We start from the raw sequence: 27,649 nt of genomic DNA on the forward strand, positions 1-27,649 counted from the left end.
GGTTGTTAAGTGAATCTGGCCTCCCCATTGCCTTCCCTTGTCAGAAGGTCACAAATGTGACTCCAGGACACTGCAACTATCATAAATCTGAGCCAGGTGCCAAGCGTCCGAATTTTGATCACATGAGCGTGTGGATGCTGCAACGGTCGTGTGAAAAACAGTCATAAGCCATTTTTTTTTCAGTGCTGTTGTAACTTTGAACGGTCACTAAGTAAAATGTAAGTCGAGGATTACCTGTACAGAGACAGAAGAAGAGCCATTTGTGGGGCTTTTATTCTCAAAAGTTTACCTAGGCAGATGAGAATGAGTCTTGTTCATTTGCAGAGGTGCCTGGGACATGATTAGAGGAAGGTATAAATAAATTGGAGCATTCTCTTAGTGAGCTTAAAAGGCCAGCCAGGACCAGACTGCATTCCAGAAGCATTAAAGGAAATTGCACAAACTACCTGACAGTTTCATGCTGCCAGTAGTTGATTCACAATACACTTGATTGTGATCACAATATAAGTAAGCTATTTAAGATTTTTTTAAAAAAGTTTTTAATGTCAGTTAAAGGTATTTTGTATGCCTGCCAAAAAAGACATACAGTATGATAAATATCTAAGTCTAGAATATATTTTTCATGTCTTGATTAATTTTTTTTTATAAAATGGAAAAGCAGTAGGAGCAATTAAGATGAATTTATAATGCCTCCCCTGATTTATTTTATTTTGGTGGCTTATACTTGTACATACCAATTTTCAGGTTGATTAAAATCTGATTTTAGATGTTGTTTACGCTAATAAAAATGTGAAATAATACTCAGACTAATTGAAACCTGTTCAAAAATGAGGTATTATATGTCTATAGTACTGACTGGCACAATATTTTCCCCTAAGCTACATTTCAAATGTGAATATTTATCTACAAAATGCACTCAGCAATAGGTTCTTAGTGCAACATGACAAACCTACTTTTCTTTTTATCAGCTTTAAACAGTGGAATTTTTCATTTTGCATTAGGTTTTGTAATAGGTGAAAAGATTATAAATATGAGTCTCATAAATATAGGACATAATTTTATGTGTTCCAAGTTCTTTGACAGATGCAAAGGATTTGGGGAAAGAAGATGTCATTAGCAGCTATTCCCTTCATCTGGTTAATTTATTAAGCCTAAATTTTTCAGCATAAATTTCCTGATAAGTCATTGTGCTTCCTGTTCAGCAAATTATTTCACATTCAATTTATAATTCTTAAAAACATCCTCCAAAGTTACTTTATAAGCATCTTCACCTATATATATAATTCTAAATTGTGTAGTGGATGTATCTATTGTTTGTGCTTATTACAGACACAAATCACCATGAATTGTACCTTGTCTTGAATATCCTGCAAAAAAAATCTTATGCACACGATGAAGTTTATTGTATGAAAAAAATTCAGGAAATAATATTATGATTATTGCAACTAGATTCATCTAATAAAAATTCTTTAGCTCTTTGACCCAATGTTTCTCAACCTTGGCAACTTGAAGGTGTTCCATAGCCAACATTCTGGGAGCTGAAGTCCACACGTCTTCAAGTTGCCATGGTTGAGAAACACTAGTTTTGTCTAGGTGTCAGATGAAGAGTGCCCCATTCAGCAATATCCACATTATGAGGTGGGGTGAAGATGGTGGGTATGGCATCATGATCTAGAGCAGACATGTCAAACACAAGGCCCGGGAGCCGGATGGGGCCGCGAAGTGGTTTCATGTGGCCCATGAAGCCATCCTGGAAACAGTGAGGGAACGGCCCCCGCTGCCTTGGCCCTGGCCCAGGCCGGCCGGGAGTCAATGTACAATTTTGTGGTGGCCATCTATGCTGAAAGGCATTCAGTCTTAGCTCCACAAGGCTGTCCGGAACCAGCGAGGAACCAGCCCCTGCTGCGTCGGCCCCATCCCCTGGATGCATGCTGGGGAGATGTCACCCTTTGTGAGGAATAAGAAATGGACCATGCCTTGGCACTTGCCCTGGTCCCATCCCCTTCTGCCAGAGACCCTCAGATCTGTCCCACTCCTGCCCAGGCCCCCATAGGCCCCCTTGACGCGAACGATGTAGAGCTGGCCATGGCCACCCAGTAGGCCACACCCACCCAGTAGGCTGCACCCACCCTGGGCACACCCACCTGCCCCCCCAAGGGCAACCGCAATGCTGATTCGTCCCTCAATGAAATTGAGTTTGACACCCCTGATCTAGAGTCATAGATGTGAGGCCATATATTTACTAAATAAAATCTAAGGCTGTCTCTTCTTTGGGTGAATTGAAGTTTTAAATATGTACCCAGAGGGCTGCACTTGGATCACAGTTCTGCATCAACTATTTTGCAGATTTTGACCCCTCCCTTTCTATGCTCATGGTTCCATTATCACCAGCTTATGTTATGCTTATTGGATCGTAACAGGCAACTGTCACCTGGAAAAAGTAGAAATATTTTTGCAAAACATTCCAAATAAGGGCAATCCAAGGGGAGAAAAATGTTTTGCTAGGCAACATGAATGGATGGGTGGGACAGAATTAGAGAGTGCAAAAAAGGGATCTGGCCATCTGGAAATCCAAAGATGAATGAGAGTCACGATTCCTTGATGAGTATCTACTTTTGAAAAGGTATCTTTGTTTTGATCGAGCATATGTTATTTGGATTGAAACTGAAGCAAGAATGCTGGAAATAGTATTCTGAAGATTGGTTCCAGAATAACAGCAGTGTGTCAAAGAGCTGAAATGTAAAAAATGTTATCAGTGTTAGCATCCAAGAAAAATATGGCTAACAGCTAGCCCGAATCTGCTTTTTTCATTTCACTAGTTCCATTTCTGCCTACAAGAGCAACAGAAAGCAAGCCTAACTGCTTCCTCCAATGGCAGACTTTTGGAGCTATGGTATCTTCTCTCAAAAATTTCTTCTGCAAGCTAACCATCCTTTCTCACACAACTTGGTTTTTAGTCTTTTTACCATCTTAGCAGTCTTCCTGATCTGGTTTTATTTCTTTAATAACGAACAGATGAAAAATCATTGTAACAGAAATTTTATTATTTAAAAGAACACTGAAGCACATGTTTTTAATTGTAAAACATATATTTTGCACACTTTCATCACATCTGTTCCATGGTACAGAATTTTTAATCTATTGCTTCCAGCAAAGACATTCAGGTTAAAATGAAGTCATATCTTGATGCCCTCTGTGCATATGTATTATTGCTTGTTTTTCAATTATCTGAAATTTAGGGAAAGTGTTTTTTCAGGACATTAATATTTAATAATTTTGGAGTCTGAATGCAGGAAAAGAACAATAACTGCATGAATCTACTTATAGTATCTAACAGCTTTGTGATTTGGACCTGGTGATTTGTCTCAGTATTACTGTAACTGTCAAAACCAAATATGTGAACTAGATACTGATCTGTATCGGTTTCTGTTCTTGAATGGTGCAGTACATTTTTGAAGGGATTGTGGAGAGTTTGTACTGTAGAACAAAAAGTTGGACTTTCCAAGCTATAATAGTTGAAACTGAGATTGCATATCATCTTGAACCATACTAGAAGTTTAATGAAAGCATTCTTCCTAAGAAAAGAAAGTAGTTCAAAAAAATGATTATATTTTAAATTTGTCATAACACTAAGAATTTTACTAAGATCCCATAGCAAAGCAATGCTAACCTTATCTGGGTCTGAAAACCCTTATCAGCTACACACTGATAAATCAAATATAAGAAGTTAGCTTTACTTTTCTGGGAAGAAAACTGCTGTAAAGAATAATATTTACTGAATTAGTCCATTATTTGCAACAAGGAAGGGGAAAGTATGGGTCCAGGATATCTGAAGAGCCATCTCGCCCCAATGGGACTAGGCCAGCGGAAGAGACCAGCTATGGATCCCATCTGCTAAGAAATTTCAGTGGGTGGAATCAAGAAGAGCCCTGGAGATTACTCTACCACTTAGATGAGAACTACTCCCATCTTTTGGCCTTCTCAAAGGATATTACAGTTTAGTTTTGCCAGTTGGTTTGATGCCCTGAGGAGGGGCACTCACTGCTGGAGGTGGTTAACAGAGTAAGAATACCTAATTTACATGGCACCTGTCTCTTGGTCCTGTTTTTTTGTATAGTTTTAATTTTTAAATTTGCATAGTTTTAATATCTTAATTATTTTTTATTTATCTTTTTATGATCTGTAGAGAGTCACCTTATCTGGGAGATGAATGGCATATAAATTTAAATAAATGCATAATACAAGGAATGTCATTAAGAAAGGACAGGTAACGTTTTTTTTAGTCAGTTGCATCGTAGCTTCCCCTAGCCTGTACTCTTCTGTGATTTTCAACTTAGAATAGTTGGTCTCTGCATAGTTCTTGTAGATTCATATTTTGAAAGTAGATTTTCTATGGTAAATGGGACAACAGTCTTAAGTCCCCCTAGTTCCAGCAGAGTGGGCCTGTTACAGTTTCTGTTGTCTAGGGAGTTGTGGTGCCTGCATTGTGGAATCTTCTCCCAATACTCCTTTAGCGATAGGATTCTTTATGATAGCCATTTTTGAAGATATGATCTATAGCAGGGGTCCTAAACTGTGGCAACTTTAAGACTTGTGGACTTCAACTCCCAGAATTCCTCAGCCAGCAAAACAAAGCTGTCTGAAGAATTCTGGGAGTTGAAGTCCACAAGTCTTAAAGTTGCCAGGGTTGAGGACCCCTGATCTATACCTTTTAAAAACAATGTACAGATAGTCCTCAGCTTACAACCGCAATTGGAACCAGTATTTCAGTCACTAAGTGATGCAGCTTTTTACCATCATCATTAAACTAATTGCTGTTGTCCTTAAGCTATGTGGTCATCACACAATCATTAAGTGAATCGGCTTCCCCAATTGATTTTGCTTGCCAGATGCCAGCTGGGAGGTCACAAAATACAATCACATGATTACAAGAGGCCTAAATTGTGATCACGTGACTATGGTGGTAATATGATGGTTGTAATTGTGAGTCACTTTTTCAAGGCCATCATAGCTTTGAATAATCTTTAAATGAACAGTGGGACTGTTCAAATCAAGGACTATCTATATAGAGAATGTGAAAATAATGTCTAATCACTTCTTTATCAGCACTTGTAGTGAATATTTTACAAACGTAGGACACTTCCCAAAGTCAATCAGCTCACTCAATATTTACTTTTATAGTATCACCTAGTGTAGTGTAAGACAAGGATTTTCCAATTGAGTTCTAGGAGTCTTGGAAATCCTGATGCTATTTAGAAACTTTGGCAACCACTGTATCTCACCGTACTCTTATGAACTGACTCTGTGAAAGAGATTCCGTAGCAATCTGAAAGAGCTTATTCAGCAAATTCTCTTGGAAAGTTTTAAAAGGTTTAAAGCAACTGCTCCAGCAAGCTGACTTATACAATGCTCACGTATTCTACTTGTAGGATTCAGGAAGCACTTTAGCTTAGTTTTGTGGTAGCTGCATCTTTTTTTAATCCAGTAGGTAAGATGACCCTGCTTGGAGCTAGTGATTAAAATCCTACGATGGCTAATTAATGTTAAAATAGCTTCAACATAAGGCTGGTTTGAGGAGACATTAATTCCAGAATTACCTTTAAGAGTTGCCTTTCTTGCAGTCTCAGCATGCCTTAATCTCTGACACAGACTCCAGAGGGATGGAGACTTCTGGGGCACCATTGATTTACGTTGGGATGTTTATGGCCACTGTTTTTAAAAAATAGATTGAGAGAAGCTGGGACAAATGTTTGATCTTCATGTCTTTCCGAATTTGGAGATGTACAAATTTAGCTGCAGACTTAGATATACTAAAAATGTGTGTAGCACTTAACATTTTTAATGGCTTATCTGAAAATAAATTGAACAGAACTGTGAGAACATATCCAAAGCATGGATATATGTTTCAGATTATTGTGCAATTACAATGTGACTTTAAATCAGCTAGGTAAGGAATTCTGGGAGTTGAAGTCCACAAGTCTTAAAGTTACCAAGGTTGGAAACCCCTGTGGTTATTCGAATTTGATATTATTTATTTCAAATGAGTCTATGAATACAAAGGTTGTTGGTTTGAAGTCTGTTTAAGCAAACAAGAGAATTCCAGGGAGTGGTTCAAAATATCTCTAGCCATACCAAATGTTCTCAGTGAAAAAAGAATTCTTATTTGGTTAATAAACAAGCTTGGATGATATTTTGTTCGCTTTTACTTAATTTTTGTTCCTTATTCTTAAATACAGATAAAACATTACAGTATGTGGAGAGATAATATCTTAGATTGATAACTATAATATTTACCTACCATTTTGAAAGAGGAAAGCTATTCCAGTTCAAGCATATCTTAAATTCAAGGCAAAACAGATATTTGAATTGCTGAATTTTTCTAGTTTATTTAATCAAATCAGACATAGGTTATAATATGTAAGATAACAAGACTGATGTATGTATGTATGTATGTATGTATGTATGTATGTATATAGTGTTTATTTCAGGGCTTTTCAATCAGTGGTACGGGTACCACCTGTGGTACATTGGCACGTGGCAGGTGGTACGCGACCATCCTAGAAAAGTGGTAGCGGAGGAGGGGAGCACCGCCGGGCAGGCAGGCAGGTGTCTTGCTCGGCTGTGCCTTGGGGGGCCACTTTTTTCAGTTCCATTGTAACTTTGAACAGTCACTAAGCAAACTGTTGTAAGTCGAGGATTACCTGTACTTTATCACTTTTTTCCTTTTTTTTTTTTGTCATCACGTTTTTGACACCTTGCTAGGCAACTGGTGGTACTCGGATATTGCCATATCCTAAAAGTGGTACAAATGGTGAAAAGGTTGAAAAGCCCTGGTCTATTTCATATAGCCTCAGAACCATTCATAATTTCTGTAGAAACTAATAATAACCTTTAATCTATTTATCATATTTCATTTTTCAATAATTGTTTTGTTTTTGTTATTTTTTATCCAATCTGCAGGAGCCCTTACCAAAGTGAAGGAAAGTAAGCGGCATGTAGAAGAAGGAAAAATGGAAATCCAAAAGGCTGATGGGATTCAGGATCGTTGTAACATTATTTCATTTGCCACTTTGGCGGAGATTCACCATTTCCATAGAATTCGAGTCAGGGACTTCAAATCACAAATGCAGCATTTCTTACAACAGCAAATCATTTTTTTTCAAAAAGTGACCCAGAAGTTAGAAGAAGCTCTTCACAAATATGACAGTGTTTAATGTTGCTTAATTAATAAACTTTACATGGTGGCTATTTTTTGAATTGCAGATGGAATAAACAACAGAGGCAAATGCTGCTCTAATGACCGTTGGCACCTCTCAGGGTGTTTTGCAAAGAAGCTCTTTTTGTAATTGTTCTGAATTCCAGAACTTAATAATTGCATAAGGAGAAAATAATTATGCATACATAGCAGAGACTATACTATACATTGTAACTAAATTATACCCAAAATGCCTACACTACCATCATAATGTCTTCTGAAATAATTATACTATTTGCCTTATTGCTTTTTTGAAATATGGTATTTTAGTGCATATGCTATAGACCTCAAAATGTCGGGGTCTTTAAGGAAATGGGCTAATGCCCACTTCGTATGCCTTTTAAAAATTATCTTTGGTTTGAATTTCTTAAATTCAGCCAATTCTCTGTTTACAAATTTCTATTAGAGCAGCTATGCGATTTTGTGCCTTTAGCATTTTTCATTTTTTTCCCTAGTAAATGACATTTTTATGATTGAATGAAGGGTTGGCACCTCTGACAGGGCTTGATTTCAAACCTCATAGTGACTCAAAAATAACTAGTTCTGTAACTTGCACACTAGATACTATGAAAAATGTTGGTAAAACAACAACAAAATTTAAAATCATTTTAGATTCTGTGTTGATTAAAAACACTATTTATTATTTTTACCAGAATATTAAGTACACAAGCAACAATGCAGCATTGCTGTATTTTCTTTCTTAATATGTCAGCATAAGATCTTTCCGTGTAATACATCTTTGGATAGAAACTTGGACCATTTATCTAATAAAAGGATACTGAATTATATCAGTGGGATACGACTAGAGGTTCAGTGAGTAATGCTTGCATGCATGTGTCTGTGGTTTGGAAGGTTTTTCTGGCTGTTGATTTGTTTGATTCTAAACATGGGCCCACATTGCCAGGAATCATTACTGTTCAGTGAAGTTATTTGTTGGTTAGAAGAAAATACATGTATATGAACGTATCTTGTGCTCATGATTCCTGTTCTTTAGAGGGTTAAGAACCCATTGTGTGAAAATGTTAATTGAGGCCTTGAAACAATGAGAAAAGCTATTTTACTTAACTTCATTTTCTCAAATCTATAACTTTCATACCTTCTATCACTTTACTTCTCATTTTAATAGTAGCTGAGAGAAGTCTTTAGAATCAACCTATTTCTGTATTGTTAGAATGCTTTCTGAATGTGTTCTGGAACTTGATACATTCACCAGGTTTTAGTAAATCAATCTAATTAGAGCCCTACAAGTTTGTTTATACTAGTCTGTTAATCTACTGCAATACAAAAAATTTTAAAAAAGAATTTACTGAATAGTATATCCAATTCAACTCACTTGAAGAATAACATCTAGTTATTTCCCTACTGCATAGATATGGCATATTTAAATTGGTTGTAAATTTAGAAAAACGATATTCTCCTGGATTGATCCTGTCCAGATGTACATCTGCATATAGTTGGAGAAAAAAATTCACACCATACATTGAAGTTGCTCCAGTCTTCCTGCTTGAAGTTTCAGTAGCAACGTAACAATATACAAGCATGGAGATTGGTGGCCTGGGCCCAATTTTTTTTTATTTTAAAACTTTTTAAGGAGAGTAAGCCTTTATATTTTTATTCCAGCATTTTAAAATATAATTGGTAAAATTCTAGAAAAATACCTAGCTAATTATGCAGAATTAAGATAACTTTGACTTTCTGCATGTTGACTAAAACATGTAATTTTATGCTGATTATAAAAAATGTTAAGACTTTCTTAAGTTAAGCTTGACTCCTGTTGATTGAATCTATGATGTTTGTTAACAGAGTGCCATTGCATCACTTTTAGTTTTGTTTGTTTGTTTTGTTTACATCTGTACCTGCCAGAGAAAGAAATAGCCAACTGAAAATGGCTCTACGAAAAAGTGGAGCCAACGACCAGAGTGGAATGAAGAGCCAGTGAATAGACTGGCTATTTGTAATTCCTCTGTGGACAAGGAGAGGACTTGGGATCAGTCACAAAGACTCCAAAGAGTTGTTCCCTGTGAGGTGATCGCAACACAGTGGTCAGGCTTAGAGTTCTGGGAGATGGGGCAAGTCACTTTGCTCAAACCACAGTTGGTGTCTTTGAAAGGAAACTGGGTTTGTGACATTCCTTTTTTAATCACATTCAGAAATACTTTATTAACTACTTTTCAGCAGTGAGGTATTGAGGGACTTTCTCAAATATTTCTGCTGCTCTTCTGTTTCCGTTGTCTTTTTATTTGCTGAAATGTATTTTCAAGAAATTGAATTAAAAAAAGTTCTTCAAGGAGGGGCAGTCAGATAATGGGGAAAGATTCTGCCTTGTTTTTAATTTCCCTCAATAAAGTAATATGAATATGGAATGTATGAAGTAGGAATCATATTAGCACAAATGAACAAGTGTTGCATTTTTACTTGTCCAAGAAAATGGTGTCTGGTGCCAGCATTCTAGATATATATACGCATTCTATATTGTGCTTGTCTAAATACAAAAGCTTATGTAGCTTTTTTTTGGGGAGAAAATATAGCAGTTCTTATTCTCCCAGATTCTCATTCTTCCTGATGCTAATAAGGAAGTGAAGCATTTTGATTAGAGACAACAGTGAAACTCATCAGTAATTCCTACAGTCTCATTGAAGGGCTTGTCATGTGAATATCTTCCATAGATAAATTCAGATGTATATGTCTATACCAACTAATACATAAATATGCAAAGCAGATTTAAAATCTGCCAGTTGAAGCTCCACCCCCTTTTATGTGAGCATTGTATGCATAGGGAAGTTGGGCCACTGATTGCGCAATGATTGCGATCACCTTGACTGGTCACCACTACATCAAAACAATATCCTCAGCCACCACTATTGCCAATGTTTTTAAATGTAGAGAGATATTGTATATCATTTAAAAAACATTGGTAATAGTGGTGGCTGAGGATATTGCATATCTCTCTGCATCAATATGAAAAGATGTCTGTGTTACAATTTTAAAAGGCCAAACTATCCATATAGATTTATGGCAAAGAAAACATTTTTTATTTTTTTACTAAAACAAATCTGCTAATTTTATATGTGACTTTGTTCATGAACAACTTTAAACTGTAATTGTTTTGTTTTAGTATGATATATGGCCTTACTCTTTATTAGAATAGGATTATGTGTTTGAATTAGGTGATTCTGAATTGTTCTACAAATCATCATCATCATTAGGGCTTGTGCAGAGCACATTGAGCAGCAAGTGTTTTTCAGCAGTTTTGATCATTCACGGTATCTTTGGCATTGTCCCAAGGGACATTAATAATATTAAGATCTTAAGTGTTTGGCGCCAAGTTTTCCAAGGCCAACTTTGTTTTCTTTTTCCTGCAGGAGGTATCCAACATAGTACAATTTTGGGATGCTGGGTTTTAGGCATGTGTTAAGATATTGCCAACAAGCCGCACACAATGTTCATACACATTTCTAAATTTGACCTTTGTAGTACCTCTTCATTAGTGATATGGTCATGATATGAGACACAGAATTCGTCTCAAGTGGCATTGTTGGAAAACATTTAACCATTTAATCATTTTAGTTGTATACTTTCATGTTTCACAAGCATATATTGCAGTTGGTATAACAACACTCTTGAAGAGTTTTATCTTTGTGGTAATATTAATGGCTGCTGTAGACCAATTTGGATGCATGCGTTGAAACACGACTGCTGCCATTCCAATTGGATGGTTAATGTCCTTATCTGTACCTCCATCAGTAAACATAATGCTACCAAGATAAATACATTTATGTTCTACAAATGATGGTTTAAAATCCTGGCTTGATATTATCTGAGAACTACATCAGTCCATTCAGATACATCACCTGATCTGAAGATCTGAAATGACAGTGAAATAACCATGAAGAACAGGTTAGAAGGCAATGTAGCACATGAGTAAAAAAAAAACAACTTCCCTTGAATTTTATGGTAATAATTTGGTAACTATTGCTCAAGTATTTCAAATGACTCTTTAAGTTACACATTTGGTTATTGTGTAACTTAAGAAATAATTTAAAATACTTCCACAATTGTTTGGAATACTGATCTGATTTGTTGCTGTTAATATATTAAATAATCTTTGTCACTGGATTTTTTTTTCAGAAACTGGATGTCATATGCATTTAGAATTGATAAGGAGATAAATGGGAATACGTATGCAGGATATTTACTTAGTTTTGGAATAGGAAGGTATATAACCGCATTTCTCAATTGCTGCTACTTTCAGTAGAATTCTTTAAAATACCTGTAACCACAAGCTAACCCTTGTCCAGAACTTCTTGTTTCTTTTCATGGGAAATGATCAACTTTCCATACTGAGTTTTTTCTCCCCCTAAACATTCAGTGTTGTAGTTTGTTTATTTTTAACTTATAATGATGGGTGAATCCACTCATTATGGTATAACATTATGTGCAAACCATGACAATTAGTTTTATTCAGTGAACTGTTCTTTAAAAAAAATTGTGAAAGCAGCAGGATGATAATGCAGTGTTGGATTATTTCTTTTTAATTATTGATTTGTTTCTAAAATATTTACATGGTTGTCAATGTTGGCTTTAACTTTCCACAGTTGCAGTTTAGGGACAAGCGCTCTCAAAATCATAATGTAACATAATATTGTGCACTTAAGCCACCTGAACAATTTTATTTAAGTACATTAACTGGGTTGAATAGTACCTTTAAAGAGTTCTGTTACCAGTCTGTTAAAATTTTCAAATTCTTATCTGTCAGCTTATTTCAGATATGTATTTTTTGTTAGAAACCTTTAGCTTCTAAATATCCTTTGGTTTAGGTTTTTTCAAATAACTTCAATTCTCAAAATCAAGTGGTAATCAAGAAGCAGTGTTTCTTAAATGTATCCACCTTTTTCTGATATTAGAGTGCAAGACCTGAAAGATGCAGTCTTCAGACATCTAAAGAAGGAGATTCTCTTATATTTTGTCCAGCCTCTCCTTTGAAACTACAATGCTTTCTGTCAAGGAGACAACTTTAAAACTTGAATGCACTATGTTTCTATAAATTAATACAAATATTGATAATAGACTGTAGATTGGCCTATTGAACTAGACTGTAATTTTATCATCGTTTGCTGAACAAGCCATAATAACTTGGTTCATGTATAACACCAAGCTATAAAATGTGTCAAACCCTTTTCACTACTAAACCAAAATAAAACAACAGGAGTTACTATGATATACTGATTAGCCCAAAGTACTACAGTAGTTCTCTTTGAGACTGGATTATTTGGGAGACAATTCAATGTGACAAAATTTTGTTGGCTTTTTGTTTTACTTTGCTTTGTAGAATATTGATCTTTGTGTTTTTATTTGACATGGCTATAGTTGGTACAAGCATATTTCATACCTGATTTAGCCCTCAGAGAAAACAATAAAATGACCACATAAATATAAACAAAAATCTAATGCTATGCATGTCTAGTCAAAAGTGATTTTCATTAAATTCAAAGGGATTTTCTTCAAGGAACCAGCATACAACTGCAGCCTGGAATTCAGGCAATTGCATTTTGAAATATCTAGAACACCCTCTAAGAGTCTGTGATCTTCTTGTTATGATACACCCATAGAAAAGCTGTGTTACTTAATTTTAAATGAATAGTTACCCATCCTGTTCTCTTGGAATGTAGTTAAAGTAAAACAATTCAACTAACATCCATTCACTGATGTCAAGGTTTTTTTTATCAGGGTTTCAGATAGTTGAGAAAAGAGGAATTACTGGAAAAAACAAATAGGTCTGGGTAACTCTCAAAGTTCCAGTTTAATTTTGAACACTCCCTAACTAAGGTAACTCTACCTTTTAAAAAAATCTAACATTATGATATCTTGTGATTTTTGCCTAAAATTTCTGATCATTAAAAACCAATTGTCCTGCCACTGTTCACTTACACAAAATTTTCTGAATATAAAATGTATGCAACAAGAATCAGATTTTATGACACAGTTTGGTTTCCTGCATTCCTCTGTTGGCAGTCCTCCAACCATAAGTTCCTATGTGGAAAAAAATCAGGAAGGTATTGTAGCAGCTTGTTCTCCAATACTCTGATTATTTTCTCCTGTGTTAAATAACAGTCACCAAGAATCACATTTACTGTGCAGTGCTAGTAGAATCAACATTAGGCAGAAGTACTTAGACTTTGAAAATAGTTTCATTCAAATGGAATCCATTATCTCATTTCTTTCATTAGAATACCCCTGCTTTTTTATAATAATAATGATCTTTGGGTTACATACTAGTCTAAAGGACAGAAGGAATATTTTATATCCCTGTCTGTATTGTTATCGTATACACGATTGTGATGGAGGAAGAACACATCTAGACATGCATATTTAATAAAGGCCAATTCAATTATATTTATGTGTAACTGTTGCATCTAGGTTTTTTTCAAAACTTTACAGGTGCAATAATGTTAGTATTACTATTATCATTTGAGGTCAAAAGAGAATCCATATGAAGGTGAATGAAGCTAAATTATATTAAGAACAATTGGATTTATTATAGTTAATAATTTAATTGTTTTAATAATTTAAATCCTTTATTTTTATTCTGTTAATTGAGAGCCTTTTATCAATATACAGTTATTGTTCTACTAGCATAGTGTTGGAAATCTCAGTTCAGAAATATATGTTATCAGTTTTTCAGTTTTTCCCCAAATTGAAATACATTTGGGAAGAATCTTAACCAGACCATATTTTGCCTAGTGGGAATTTTCAGATTAGTTAGGTTGTATTGCTAGTTCCACAAAATAAAAACAACAGGAAAAATATTTTATTGGGCAACTTCTAATTTAGGAATATATAGATTTTTTAAGAAATATTTTACAAGTCCAATGAATCATGTTTGTTTCCCAGTTTCATATGTTTCTTACATTAGACGTTTAGATAAAACTGGCTTAATCTGCATCGGATGTTAATGGAATGTAAAAAGTGCTGCAATCACTCAATTTCGCAGAATGTTACAAGAATCTACAAGATCTCTATATTGCCTCAGGTTCTTCCTTATCTTTTTTTAGTAGACAGTCTGTTCAGGAGGCAGATGGAATAGCTGTAAAGTGTCTTGGAAGCATTAGGAGTCCATTGCCTAAAATAGTGCAGTCAATTCCACTTCAAAGGAAGGGAAATCAATACGGTTTGTGTTTGCCATTGAATCTCCTGGCAAACTCATACAGAACTATAATATACAGTATCACTTTGAACAGAATTTGCAGGCCGTTAGATGCCGATGAGCATGTGAAGCATGCTTGATTTCAGAAAAATGATGTTTTGTATTTAGGCCCTTTTGAATTCTAATTTTTGAGCAAAAAAACCTGTGTCCTTGTGTGTCTATTGATGGGGGCAGTATAAATGGCATTTGGCATAGTTCTTACTGTGATGATAATACCTCCTAGGTCTCAGGTAGCTGTAATTGCTACCTTTTATTCTAAAATTAAAAAAAATTGTTAATTATCTCTCTTGAGTTATTTGATGGGAAATGTTATGAACACATTGTTGAATTATCAAAAAGCTTGCCATAATAAAATTATAGCTTTATTACACAAAACCTAAAAGTAACTATTTCGGAGAGATGTAGTGTTTCCTTTTTTCAATTCTCCAAACCCACATAAAAACCTTGGTTCTGGTCACTTCATATGGCTTCTACACCATATATATTTGCAGCACAATTTGAGACATGAATCCCATATCCACCCCACCTACATTTATATTTCTTCAACTGACTTCAGTTAAGCCATCAGGCAAAATTATGATTTGCTGTTCTTTGCTTTAAAGAGTCTCTTCAACAGAACCTTTGATCTCATAAATTAAGGGGAGAAAATTATACAAAAGATTGTACATCATGGTCTGTTGTTTTACAATAGAACTTCTATGTAGCCATGTATTGCATTGCTATGAATATAATTTGGGACTTAACTGGGAGCAAATCCCATTAGAGACTTGTTTCTGAACAGGTATATAGAGTTGCAATATACACCAACTGTTACAGTAATGTAACATATACTTTATAGTCCCAGTCTTAGCTGTAAATAAATCCCATTGAATTAAAGGGACCCTGGTTATGTATATCACAATACAGAATCACAATATAGCATGTTGTTTTCTTCTTGTCCTCTGGACTGGCAAAGCCAGACATTATTATCACACTGACTTGCTTTACCCATCATTGTAAACCATAGTTTGCTTAAACATGATTTATTATATCTGTGATATGTTGACATAATAAAGTTGTAAGCCATGACTTAGCCACCATAGTTAGATTTATATAAAATACTAAAATATAAATCAATCAACCATATTATTTGTTAATGCAATCAAACTCAGTCTATTAACAATTTGATCAAAGACTTTTTCCCTTAGTAATAAACTTGTCTCAATCTAATATTATTACGTACCTCACAATATAAAATCACAGTTACCAGTTATTTATCTGGTGTTGGCCTTCATACACATCAAGTTCTTTCTGGGAACCTAGGATTGTGTAATGAATCAGTGAAATACATGTGCAGATTTTTGTCAATGCGCAGATTTTCTAAGTGCTATCCAAGATTTTCCAGGTATGGTACTCAGTGTGCCAATAACCGTTGGGACCATCGTGATAAACTTCCAACTTCAATTTTCAGATCTTGGTACTTTGTTATCTTCTCCAATTCTTTGTCTTCTACTATCCTCTGGTATTGACACAACAATTATCCACATTTTCTTCTTTTCAACCAAAGTTCAATCTGGTGTGTTATGAACCAAGATTTTATCAATTTGTATTTGGAAATCCCACAATATTTTAACCTCCTACTACTTTTTCAAATATATATTCCCACAATTTTAAGTACTGGCATAGGATATTTTTACAGATGTTCCAATTTTTATCTTGCATCAATGCTTGTTCTTGGCTGTCTTACATAATTAATCAATGCATAGTTTTCTTCTACAGTTTGCTTGACCTGAAGTAAACTTCTGCGTACATTTTTGTGGGGCAGGTATAATCTATCAATATCACTTCGGGAAAGTAATGCACAGTGAATAGTCATCAATTTTCTTGTTTTTTGGTAAAATTCAGTTTGTGTTCAATTAATAATTCTAGCAATGGATCATATCAAAGGCATGGTCATGGCTTTGATGGGGTTGCCACTATTCAATTTTGTCTTTAGCAATTTTCTTTCACTTTACTAATCATATTTTTTTTTAACTTATCGGTTCTTGATGTTATCCAGTTGTGAAATGCCCAGATACCTGTAGGCTTCATCCTGATGGTTTGGCCAATAATTAATTAGTACTATTTGCAATCATAAGAGTGATAAGGTTTACATTTACAGCAGTGTAAGATGTTAGTATTACAAAATAGAAATTTTACCACCAGGCTCTTTGAAATAAATACGCAGGAGTAAATGTAACAAGGAATAAGAAAGATTTTTGAGCTAGCCTGCAAGGAATTATGACTGTTCAAGCTATTATTTTTATTATTACTGAAATAAGACAGACTAGCAGTACTCCATATTTATATGTGGCAAATTTCTCCTCTGTTTCCAAAATACTGTTATTGAATGTTAACATATAAAATATCTTAAGTAACCGACAGAAACATAATATAGATAGTCCTCGACTCACGACCACAATTGACCCCCAAATTTCTGTAGTTAACTGAGACATTTGTTGTGAGTTTTGCCCCATTTTACGTCCTTTCTTACCACAGTTGTTAAGTAAATCATTCCAGTTGTTAGGTTAGTAACAAGGTTGTTAAGTGAATCTGGCTTCTCCATTGATTTGCTTGTCAGAGGGTTGCAAAAAGTGATCACATGATCCCGGGACACTGCAATTGTCATAAATATGAACCAGTTGCCAAGCATCCAAATTTTGATCACATGACCATGGGGATGCTGCAATGGTCATAAGTGTGAAAAACAGTAATGTGTCACTTTTTTCAGTGCTGTTGTAACTTTGAATGGTCACTAAACAAACTGTTGTAAGTTGAGGACTACCTGTATAAAGTTGAGATGTGCATGTTAGGCTTCTTTCCTGTTATTAACAGTTATCCAGGATAGATAAGTTGCTGTTTGCAATTTTAATAAATATTTAAGTTAGATGTACATAGTTAGATAATACATAGCATAAATATTTAAGTTAGATAGTACATAGCAAATAGAAGCAATCCAGGGGTTAAGAAAGAGACATTTTTAAATATTCCACACAAATGGATTCCATATGTCCAAAACATTTCTTTTTTATTATTCCTTTAGTCTGCTTCAGTATGTTAGGTTTCCATAAGCAAAATCCTCATTCTCAAACATAGTAAAGTAAGTGTCTAGTATCGTGCTGTTTCCGCTGTTTCCATTCCTATGCACGCAAAGGCCTGGAAAGAATACTTTTGTTTAATCTAGCTTAGTTACATATTGTATGCTCAGAATGGCAGAGACACTGCAGAGTTTCTGGTCAAAGTCACCATCACCCCCTCTTGATCCTTGAGTTGCCAGAGATTGAATTTGAGATCTTTCAATGTTGCTTGGTGTTTCCCTGAAGTGTTATGATGCCTTTATATTAGCACAATTCTGCTACAATGAATTACATCCTTAAGGACTGAAATAGCTTCCCAACACTTGAATAAATAAATAATATAATGAGATTACCTCTAGGTTTATCTCAAGTTGTTTTCCCTCTGGGCACAGTTCTAGCTTTCTAGCACAAGGCAGCACTCATCTTTCACTACCTACTTTTATATCAGCTTCCCCCAATTTAGGGCCTTACACAGTAGGTGTACTACAGTGTTCAGAATTCCTAATATGGCTGTGCTTCATGGAATAATATTTAAAAATCATCTGAAGGACATCTGATTGATAAGTACTGACTACTATTATGGAATCCATCGGAGTACAAACAGTAGACTTGTCATCACTCAGTGCTTAGAGCTTGTACAATTTTATGGACAATAGAATCAGGAGGAGGATTGTACAAGTAGTCCTTGTTCAGTTTGTTCAGCAACCATTTGAAATTACTGAACAAAAGGACTTACACCCTTGCCCAAAGGTATGGCTGCAGTCATGTAAATAAAATTAGGGTGCTTGGCAATACAATCACCCTTACGACTGACTGCAGCAATGCCTTTGCTCCCATCCCACCCTGTTGGGTCCCCACAGACCTTGGGCCTTCCACCCACCCTGCTGAGTCCCACACCTCCCCCCCATCACAACTCAATCCACTTTTCTGTACATCCTCTGGGAAGCAGCTGATTTGCCACACAGTCTTCTTACACTAAGGCCTGGAAACAGGCACCATTTTGGGAGTGGACACAATTAAAAAGATTGCATAATATTTCATACTATATGATTGAAAATCATAAGGATATTGACTGACTTGTTCATGATTATTCCTAAATTGATTGTGTTGTTTTTGATGGGCATTATAGGTAAGTCCAAATATTATTGCATTGTGAATTAGGGATGTGGCTACTCCTGCCACTAGGAAGACTGACATAGCTGTTTAAGCAGCCTATAGTGAGAAATGAATAACAATGTATTGGAAGACAAAATTATGTGTGTTTTACATAATCACCTGTATATCTTAGTGTCATGGTTCCAACAGATAAAACTCTTCAAAAGAACTTCGAGGCATTGTTTATCTTAAAGTATCTTTATTTTGAGTAGCACAATATCGGCACTGCATAAGCGAAGCCAAAAACTGAATTCCCCTCCCCTGAGCACATAGTATCAAAGCACAATTCCCTCCAATTAACAGTCATAAATCACATTGCCCAATTAGCTTGAAACACGGGCTTCCTCTCCAGTTCTCCAGCCCACCAATTCCTTATCAGTTCTGGTTACAATAACCTTGTTTCTCATGCTAGGTTTAGTGTTGTTATGTCTAGCTGGACTCTCGTTCACATCCCCCTCCCAGCATCATTTAACTCTAAAAGCAAAAGGTAAAAGATGGATACATTTCCATCTGTTGTCAATGCAAAAACATCCGATGTTCGCAGCATTGACACTTAGGTTATGACCCTCTGGTGCTATGGCAGAAATGTCCCCAGAATTAAAGATAAATTCAGCTGCTGGTTCTGTCATCTGCACATTAAAAAAAAAAGAAGAGCATCCTCTTCTTTTAGAAAAACTCATGGTTATAGATTTAATGTTACACTATCCATTTTAACAGGATAAATGAGAGCATTAAAAAAATCCCCAAGACATAAAATACTATATAAACAATGCCAGAGGAAAACTTTAATGCTCAAATAGTGCTTCATCAGAAGAATCATTAATTATTGAATCTGAATTTTCCAATATATTTGAGTAACTCAACACAATGGTCAGAGAATGAGACCTAAAAATACTTGCTTGGCCTTTGTCCATTAGACTGGTTGAATTGGGATTAACATTTTATGTAAATGTAGCAATTGTGCTCTGTTAATTTGAATTGAGTTGGTTGAATAAACCTACCCTGTGTATTAAAAATAAATTATTTTGCTATTTTTATGATCTTGTAATAAGTTTCTGTAAACATCTACAAGAGACCAATATGTATGTATTTATAAATGAATTTGCATGGATGTTACAAAACAATCATATTTTAAACTTTTCCTAAGATCAAATTGAATATAAGAGTAACTTTGTGATGGAGATGGAGATGGAAATACTTTATTTTTTTTATTATTATTTTATTTATTGTATTTTTACCCCGCCCTTCTCCTTGCGGACTCAGGGCGGCTAACAGCCTAGTAAAAACAAATACAAAAGTACAAAAATACTACCGTTAAAACGTAATTAAAAGGAAATATTAATTTGGCTTTTGTTATTTTAAAAATTGTTTTAAAACCCAACTAAAAATACCCCTTAGGCCAGTCCTGCCAGCTTGAATAGCCATGTCTTGAGGGCTCGGCGGAAGGAAGGGAGATCCAGGATCACCCTGATCTCTGGGGGTAGTTCGTTCCATAGGGTGGGAGCTCCCACCGAGAAGGCCCTCCCCCTGGGGGTCGCCAGCCGGCACTGTCTGGCTGACGGCACCCTGAGGAGACCCACTCTGTGGGAGCGTACCGGCCGATGGGAGGTAATCTGAGGCAGAAGGCGGTCTCGGANAGAGCATGGGTGACTGTGCGCAAGGCGTCCCGGTCCAGAAAAGGCCGCAACTGGTAGATCAGGCGTACCTGATAAAACGCCCCCCTGGCCACGGCCGCCAACTGGTCTTCCAGTGTCAGCCGTGGGTCCAGGAGGACACCCAGATTGCGTACCCTCTCCGAGGGAGCCAAAGTTTCGCCCCCTATAGTCAGCGACGGAGGGGAATACTTCTTGGGAATAGGTCCATTAAGCACCCTGCTTTGTGGTAGTGAAAGATAGTTTTCTAATACAGGGGGGGGAGAATATATCCAATCCTTCGTGCATCCTTTACATGTTCTATCTGCCTCTAGGAGATTTACTATCTTTGGCTCTTTGACTCTACTCTCTCTACTCTTTACTCTCCCTTAACTGACACCAACAGCAGTCATTCAGGAGAGAGAGAGAGAGAGAGAGAGAGAGAGAGATGGAATACAAGGACATTTTATTAATTCTTCTGAAAGGTCAACCTATTCTTGCATTGCTTCCACCCAATAAATATTTAACTTGTTTTCCTTCTTTTCCTCTTCACTCTCTAAGGTCAAAAAAAGGAATGAAAATAGAATTCACCAGGCAAGCAAGCAAATTATATATAGGCATCAATTGTAGGAGAAACATGACAGCAGAGTCCTTTAACAAGAAGATTGTGCAAAGCATTTGAGGGAGCTGCTTGATAACACATTAGTGGATTCAGCAGAAATATCGTGTGCATGCACATGCAATCAGAAAGGGAAAGTCTTCGAAAGAGACACATGAATCTTCCAAAGACAAGGCTGTCTTTATTATATGAAGAAGAGTGTTTTACAAGGGTCATCCCTTTTTCAAAAGGTAACTGGACTTTGTTTTTCCTCCTCGGAAGTCCAGGTGCCTTTGGAAAAAGCACCTTTGGGACAACCATGACCTGGATGACTGAGAATCTTCATAGACATTTTACCTGGGTTAATACTTTTTCAAAACACCTCTTTCAAATGCTTTGCATAGCCCTAATTTATATGAATATACACATAAACAAGGATTAGATAAGAGCCTAATGAAATTTCATAACTCAAGACTCTACATGCGCCTATTGTATATATGTGAAGATGGTATTGAAATAGTCCTACACTTCCTTAACTCTTTTCCTGGTGAAAATAATACTAATAGCACATAATGTCCTGTCTTCCCTTCTTATTTCTCAAGCAGCAAGCCCAGGGTGAGGTATCATATAAAGAGATGAGCCACAGGATTATCTGGTGATTCAACTAAATGATCAGATAATCGAGAAGAATCTTATTGTTTAGATCAGCTGATTTATGAGATGTGGTTAGAGTATGTAAGATGGCAGAGCTGGGAATAAATAATTTGCTTTGAAGTCTGTCTTAAACTACTTAAATTCCTACTCTGACTAATGAATTTAAGAATTCAATCAGATTACAAAAAATAAGTTAATTGGTAACTGGTCACTAATCAAATTCAGGAAAAAATACAATGTGGGAATATCACAGATACGGAGGAAAGAGTTGGACTTTTATACAAAGAGAGTTTGCTATCAGCCAACCTCATGCCGATTAGGGATGAAGAGATTTTCCTACCATATCTATAGGGAATCAGGTTCAAGAAGACTATCATATAGCTGTGAAAGACTGCATGTTGATTGAGGAACTAAAGCCAATGCACACAGTAAGAATTATTTTGATTTCACTTCTACACATCAGGGTTTAGTGTGTGATGTAAACTCAGCCAGTTGGGTTTTATTCAACAAAGCAAATTTAACACAGTTTCAGCAGCACAGACAGCTTGAATCCAGTCAGGACCATTCCATTAAAACAAGAGGGGAGGGAGAAATGACCATGCCTATCTTTTAATGAAAGTTGTAACTCTCAGCCTCCTCCACACACATATGCTGGATAATTCTATTTTTATGTCCTAGCCTAGATTAAATGCTGACTAACTGAATTTATTTAAACTCCATAAACAGGAAACTAAAGTCATGGAGCATGAGCCACTGATATAAATTGCTGAGTAATTTTCAGGTACTAAAAAATTGCCACCCCCTGTCTGGGTGAAATTGCTTATTATTTCTTTTTTTTTTTCTCTACACTTCCTTCTACCTCATATGCTGACTGTTCTTACTAATTGATGGTGAAAATTTATCACAGACAGCTCTAACCACCTTTGGCCTTGGAGACACCCAAGAACATACATAAATGCATCTTTCTATGGTCTTTGCATATCTCCATCCGAATAATCTCTACAACTACTTAAAATGAGACAAATTATGTATTATTTTCTAATGTATTATAGGCTATCTAAAATATTCCCAAGGAATTTGTTAAAAGCTAAGCAGTTAGCAAATTGGAAATCTAATTTGCACATGTAAAAAAAATGTAACATTTGGAAATTTTAAACAGATTATTCCATAAACATGAGGTGAATAGTATCACATCATCACCTTTGCCTTTGAGATTTTATAAATCATCTCATTATTTTATTGCCCATAGAATATTTCAATTGTGGCATCTTATTTTTATTTTTCATCATGCACCCCATATTTAAAGAAATAAAAACATGCTGATGAGCGTACAGCATCTTCACAGTAATTTCTGCCACCACCAATTATGTTCACAGAAGTGTGCAGTAGGAGTGTAAAATTAGTTTGTATTTTATTTATTTGTTTATATTTCCTATTTCTTAACTGCCTGTCTTCCCTAGAGATCCATGTTTAGATCTTAGATTTGCATCTCCAATTTTTGGCCAGCCATGAAACATAAATTATCTTCAAAAACCTAGCTCCCTATTTTCTTATAGGAATCCCAAATGATTGTAACATCTGCTGTAGATTTATAAGTTTGGGATGATGCCTTCAGCATGCACCCATTGCTGCTGTAATCAAATCCACCCATTTTTCTAATGGTGCACCTCTTCTGTTTCCCTTTACCTCTTCTAGCACTATAAGCTCCAAACAGGCAGGTCTTCAAATAATGAACAACAATAAACATTGAAGTTTTATTGCAGTCCATGATTGGTCCATAAAACACTTGAAAACTTAAAACTGATAGATTAACCAGTGTGGTAAACAGATTTGTCAATCAAACTGCTCTGCATCTTACACGTTACATGACAGAAACTGATCTCACTAAAGGAAACAGAGCCATGTGAATCTGAACGTAAAAAAATTAAATAGAACAGATTCAAATTACCAGGATATTTAATTAGGCATAAGACAGTCATCCAGTCGGTTTCATTCCTAAGGCAGGGACTAGAACTCACAGTCTCTTGCTTTCTTGCCTGGTGCCTTAACCGCTAGACCAGAGATCCCCAACCTTTTGGACACCAGGAACCGGTTCTGTGGAGAAAGATTTTTCTGCGGACCAGAGAGTGTGTGGTTTTGTGTACTGCCTGCATCCTGCAGATGGGGCTTTGCTTGTTGTGCGGCCCGGTTGCTGGCATGCCACAGCCCGGTACTGGTTCACGGACCGGGGTTGGGGACCCCTGCGCTAGACCAAACTGGATCATGACATCATAGGTAGTGGTATCTCTAAGTAAAGGTGGAGTTCTAAAGGAGTTCTGGAACTAATGGTTGGAAATTCCAAGGCAGCAGACCATGACTAAAAATGAAGATAAACTTTGTAATGATAATATTTTAAAATTCTTTGATGTTATCACTGGAGATGGCATCTACTGCTGGGCCAGAATGTTAGGCCCAGCATTACTATAGTAGACAATGAAGTGGTTTCATTAATATTGTCCTATGAAACCAGATGTTTATTCAATTGGAATGGTCCTGCTTCTGACAAAGTGAAAGGATCATTTATGAATTTTTTTGTGAATTATTTATCTAAATCAACACAAGCCAGTTTTCATCTAATAATAAATGGTGCTTTCTTTATAATTACTTTTCCTTTATGTATGTTTTGACTTTAAGAGATTAAAGAGCCCTAGAGCTTTTTCTGCAGCATCTTAAAAGGAATGTGATATGGAGTGTTGTTTTCATTTGATTGAATTTATGTTTCCCTGTTTGTTGTTTCAGAACTAGCTCTGTCAAAAAAATAACAAAGGGGACTATCCTTTTCAAGAAAAAGAGAACAAGATTATGAATGTTCCCTCCCGGGACACAAGGTCACAAATGTTCACACTGTTCATATATAAACAGATTATTATAGAGGGAAGAAATCCATTTCCTATTACACATATTTCTTTTACACTCTGTTTAACAAAAGTGTGAAGTGCGCTTTCCTGTTTTTCCTTTGCATTATTTTCTAATGTAATTTTTTCTCTTAGCTCAACTACAGCATATTAACCCTTAACTCACTGGAGGGAAGCAAAAGCATATAGAACCCAGGCATCATCAAGATTCCTTCTTTGTGTTCCCAGGAATACAGGTCAAGTGCAAAAAAAAGCTATGTAAAATAGAATCATTTTGGAGCCAAGTGGCCTTTTAAATGAGCCAATCAATCAAATAAATAAATGCCATTTATTCAAGAAAATGATTGATTACAGATAGTCCTTGACCTACAACATTTGTCAGCAGTGTGTGGCAGCAGCCAAAAAAACTAATACAATCCTTGGTTGTATAAACAGAGTCATAGAATCAAAATCACATGAAGTGTTAGTACCGCTTTATAAAGTCTTAGTAAGGCCACACCCGGAATACCGCATTCAGGTTTGGTCACCACATTACAATAAAGATGTTGAGACTTTGGAAAAAGTGCAAAAAAGAGCGACTAAGATGATTAAAGGTCTAGAGACTAAGACATATGAAGAACCGTTGCAGGATTTGGCTAGTCTAGAGAAAAGAAAGACTGAGGGGACACGATAGCAGTATTCCAGTATTTGAGAGGCTGCCACAAAGAGAAGGGGATCAATTTATTCTCCAAAGCACCAGAGGGCAGGACAAGAAACAATGGATGGAAACTAATCAAGGAGAGAAGCAACCTGGAATTAAGGAGAAATTTCCTAACTGTGAGGACAATTAACCAGCGGAACAGCTTGCCTTCAGACATTGTGAGTGCTTCATCACTGGAGGTTTTTAAGAAGAGACTGGACAGTCACTTGTTTGAAATGTTATAGATCTCCTGCTTGAGCAGGGGGCTGGACTAGAAAATCTCCAAGGTCCCTTCCAGCTCTATGCTGATTCTGATTCTGGTTGAGTGATTATTCGAGATTATAACAGCACTAAAAAATATATCTGTGACCACTCCTTACACTTAGAACTGTTGCAGTAACCCAGTATAATCACATAATTAAAGTCCAGCCACTTGGCAACCAGCATGTATTTATGATCCTACCCTGGCTGCCATTTGCAACTTTCCTAGCTGGCGTCTGACAAGCAAAGTCAATGAGGGAAGCCAGATTCCCTTTAATGATTCTCTGTATGTTTCTCTTAACAACTGCAGTGATTCGCTTAACACCATAGCAAAAAAAAAAAGTCATAAAATCAGGCATGATCCTCTAACAACTGCTTAACAGTGGAAATTCTGATACCAATTGTGTTAATAGGTTGAAGACTATCTGTATAGAAAGGGTGAGTTTTCCGCAAGGGCATTTAATCATGCAACTGACTCACAACACATAAGCTATGGGTACTTTTTAAAGTTGATTTATAGATAAGAATCAAAGCCTCTGGCACATTTCTCAATTCTTATGTCATTCTGTTTACTAGACACCCTTGTGTGATGGGGCAAGAAAATGCCTACTCTGCTCATCATCAGCAAGCAACATTAACACACATCAGGCATGTGATATTTCTGAATCATAAATCATCATTTGTTGACCCATGCCAATTGGAAACTTGAGGAATTGTTGCCCAACTATCTGAAAAGCCCCAAATGAATTATTGGATTTTCCTAACCAAATAGAACTTAAAATATGACAGCTTTGGATATCGATAGCCTGCACAGAATGAAAATCGAATAATATTTAGAAGGTGGGCTTTTCATGTAGACTATACACCAAAATAATTTAAATCTTATGAGTAAACCTTTGCTCTGTGATGTTTGGGCACAGTATAAAAGAAGATCTAAGTTTTAATTAGTAGAACTATGTTCAGGATTTGTAATCAATATGTATGAGGTGAGTCAGATATGTGGCACTAGGGAAAAAGGCATTTAACCTACCTGTGTACCAGATTTTTGCAGCTATATAATGGGTGTGATAGATTTGTTATATATAATGTATGCATGCCCTAGTTCAGGGGTAGGCAACCTTGGCTCTTTTATGACTCGTGGACTTCAACTCCCAGAATTCCTGAGCCAGCATGGCTGGCTCAGGAATTCTGGGAATTGAAGTCCACGAGTCATAAAAGAGTCAAGGTTGCCTACCCCTGCCCTAGTTGAAATAGCAGTATTAGGGCACAGCACTTGACCCCATCTCCTGAGGCTGTTGCCATTAAGCTCCCTTATGCTCATTAATCCATTATCTACATTCAGCTTAATCAAAACTGGGAGGAACACAGCATCCTAAGCCTTAGACAAATCAGCGAAGCAATTATTATGGGGCCACTTCGACATCTACAAAGCTTTCAGCTTTGTTTAGTCTAATCTTCACCAAGTTTTCTATTTTTAAACACATCCTCCAAAAGGAAGGCATTCTGCTTTTTTCTTGTAACGGAGACTCCCTCTCAGGTTGCCAAAAAGATGCTTAAAGTAACTTGTTGCTGTTGTTTTTGTTCTTAAAGCAAAGGTTTGGATTTTGTTCTTACGAAAACTGCTTCCCTCCCTTTCAAATTTGCAACCGCTCCACTACGAAGAGGAAATGTGCACACAGAAAGCTAGGAATGGGGGTGGGCAGAAAAAGAGGAAGCAAAGGGAGATTTTCTCCCTGGTGGAAAGTCTGAGCTGCTATTGGCCAAACAACAGAACTATAAACTGGTCAGATGGGCTGGACTCACACCCATTGTAGAGTTAAATGGGACTGGTTAGCTTGTGGCTTGTTTGATCATGCAGGCAAGCCATTGTTGAAATGAATGGATTGTATTACAACATAAAGACAGCCGTAGTGTTAGAGCTGTCATGGTAGAAACAGCCTTGATTCCAACTGCCCTCACTCTGAAGTTGCACAATTTCAATAAGAGAAGTTTACATTATTAACCAGTGCCATTATGAAGATTGCAAGATTATGCTGCCAATCCACTTGGGCAATGCATTGTTTATTGTTAAATGTTTTTAGAATGGCATTTAGATTTATAAATAAACAAACCAATTGGGCCTCTTCTATACCTCATTTTCAATGCACCTCTCCATTAGGAGATAGTCATAAAAAGTTACAGTACACTGCTAATGACTTGGTAGGTATGAAGCACTTAAAAACT

General features: G+C 36.3%; 1 protein-coding gene across 1 annotated transcript in view; it reads left to right on the forward strand.

Moving 5' to 3' along the window:
- SNX18 (sorting nexin 18) overlaps window positions 1–8,532 on the forward strand; it is a 19,596-nt gene extending 11,064 nt beyond the window's left edge. Inside the window, exon 2 of the mRNA XM_015822881.1 lies at window positions 6,961–8,532. Coding sequence (XP_015678367.1) covers window positions 6,961–7,214 — 254 coding nt within the window. The 3' untranslated portion in view covers window positions 7,215–8,532. The remainder of the gene's footprint in view (window positions 1–6,960) is intronic.
- Window positions 8,533–27,649: the final 19,117 nt, after the last annotated feature.

The sequence above is a fragment of the Protobothrops mucrosquamatus genome, unplaced genomic scaffold (genome assembly GCF_001527695.2).
Source record: "Protobothrops mucrosquamatus isolate PMUCROS unplaced genomic scaffold, P.Mucros_1.0 scaffold1715, whole genome shotgun sequence".
In the NCBI taxonomy this organism is placed as follows: Eukaryota; Metazoa; Chordata; class Lepidosauria; order Squamata; family Viperidae; genus Protobothrops; species Protobothrops mucrosquamatus.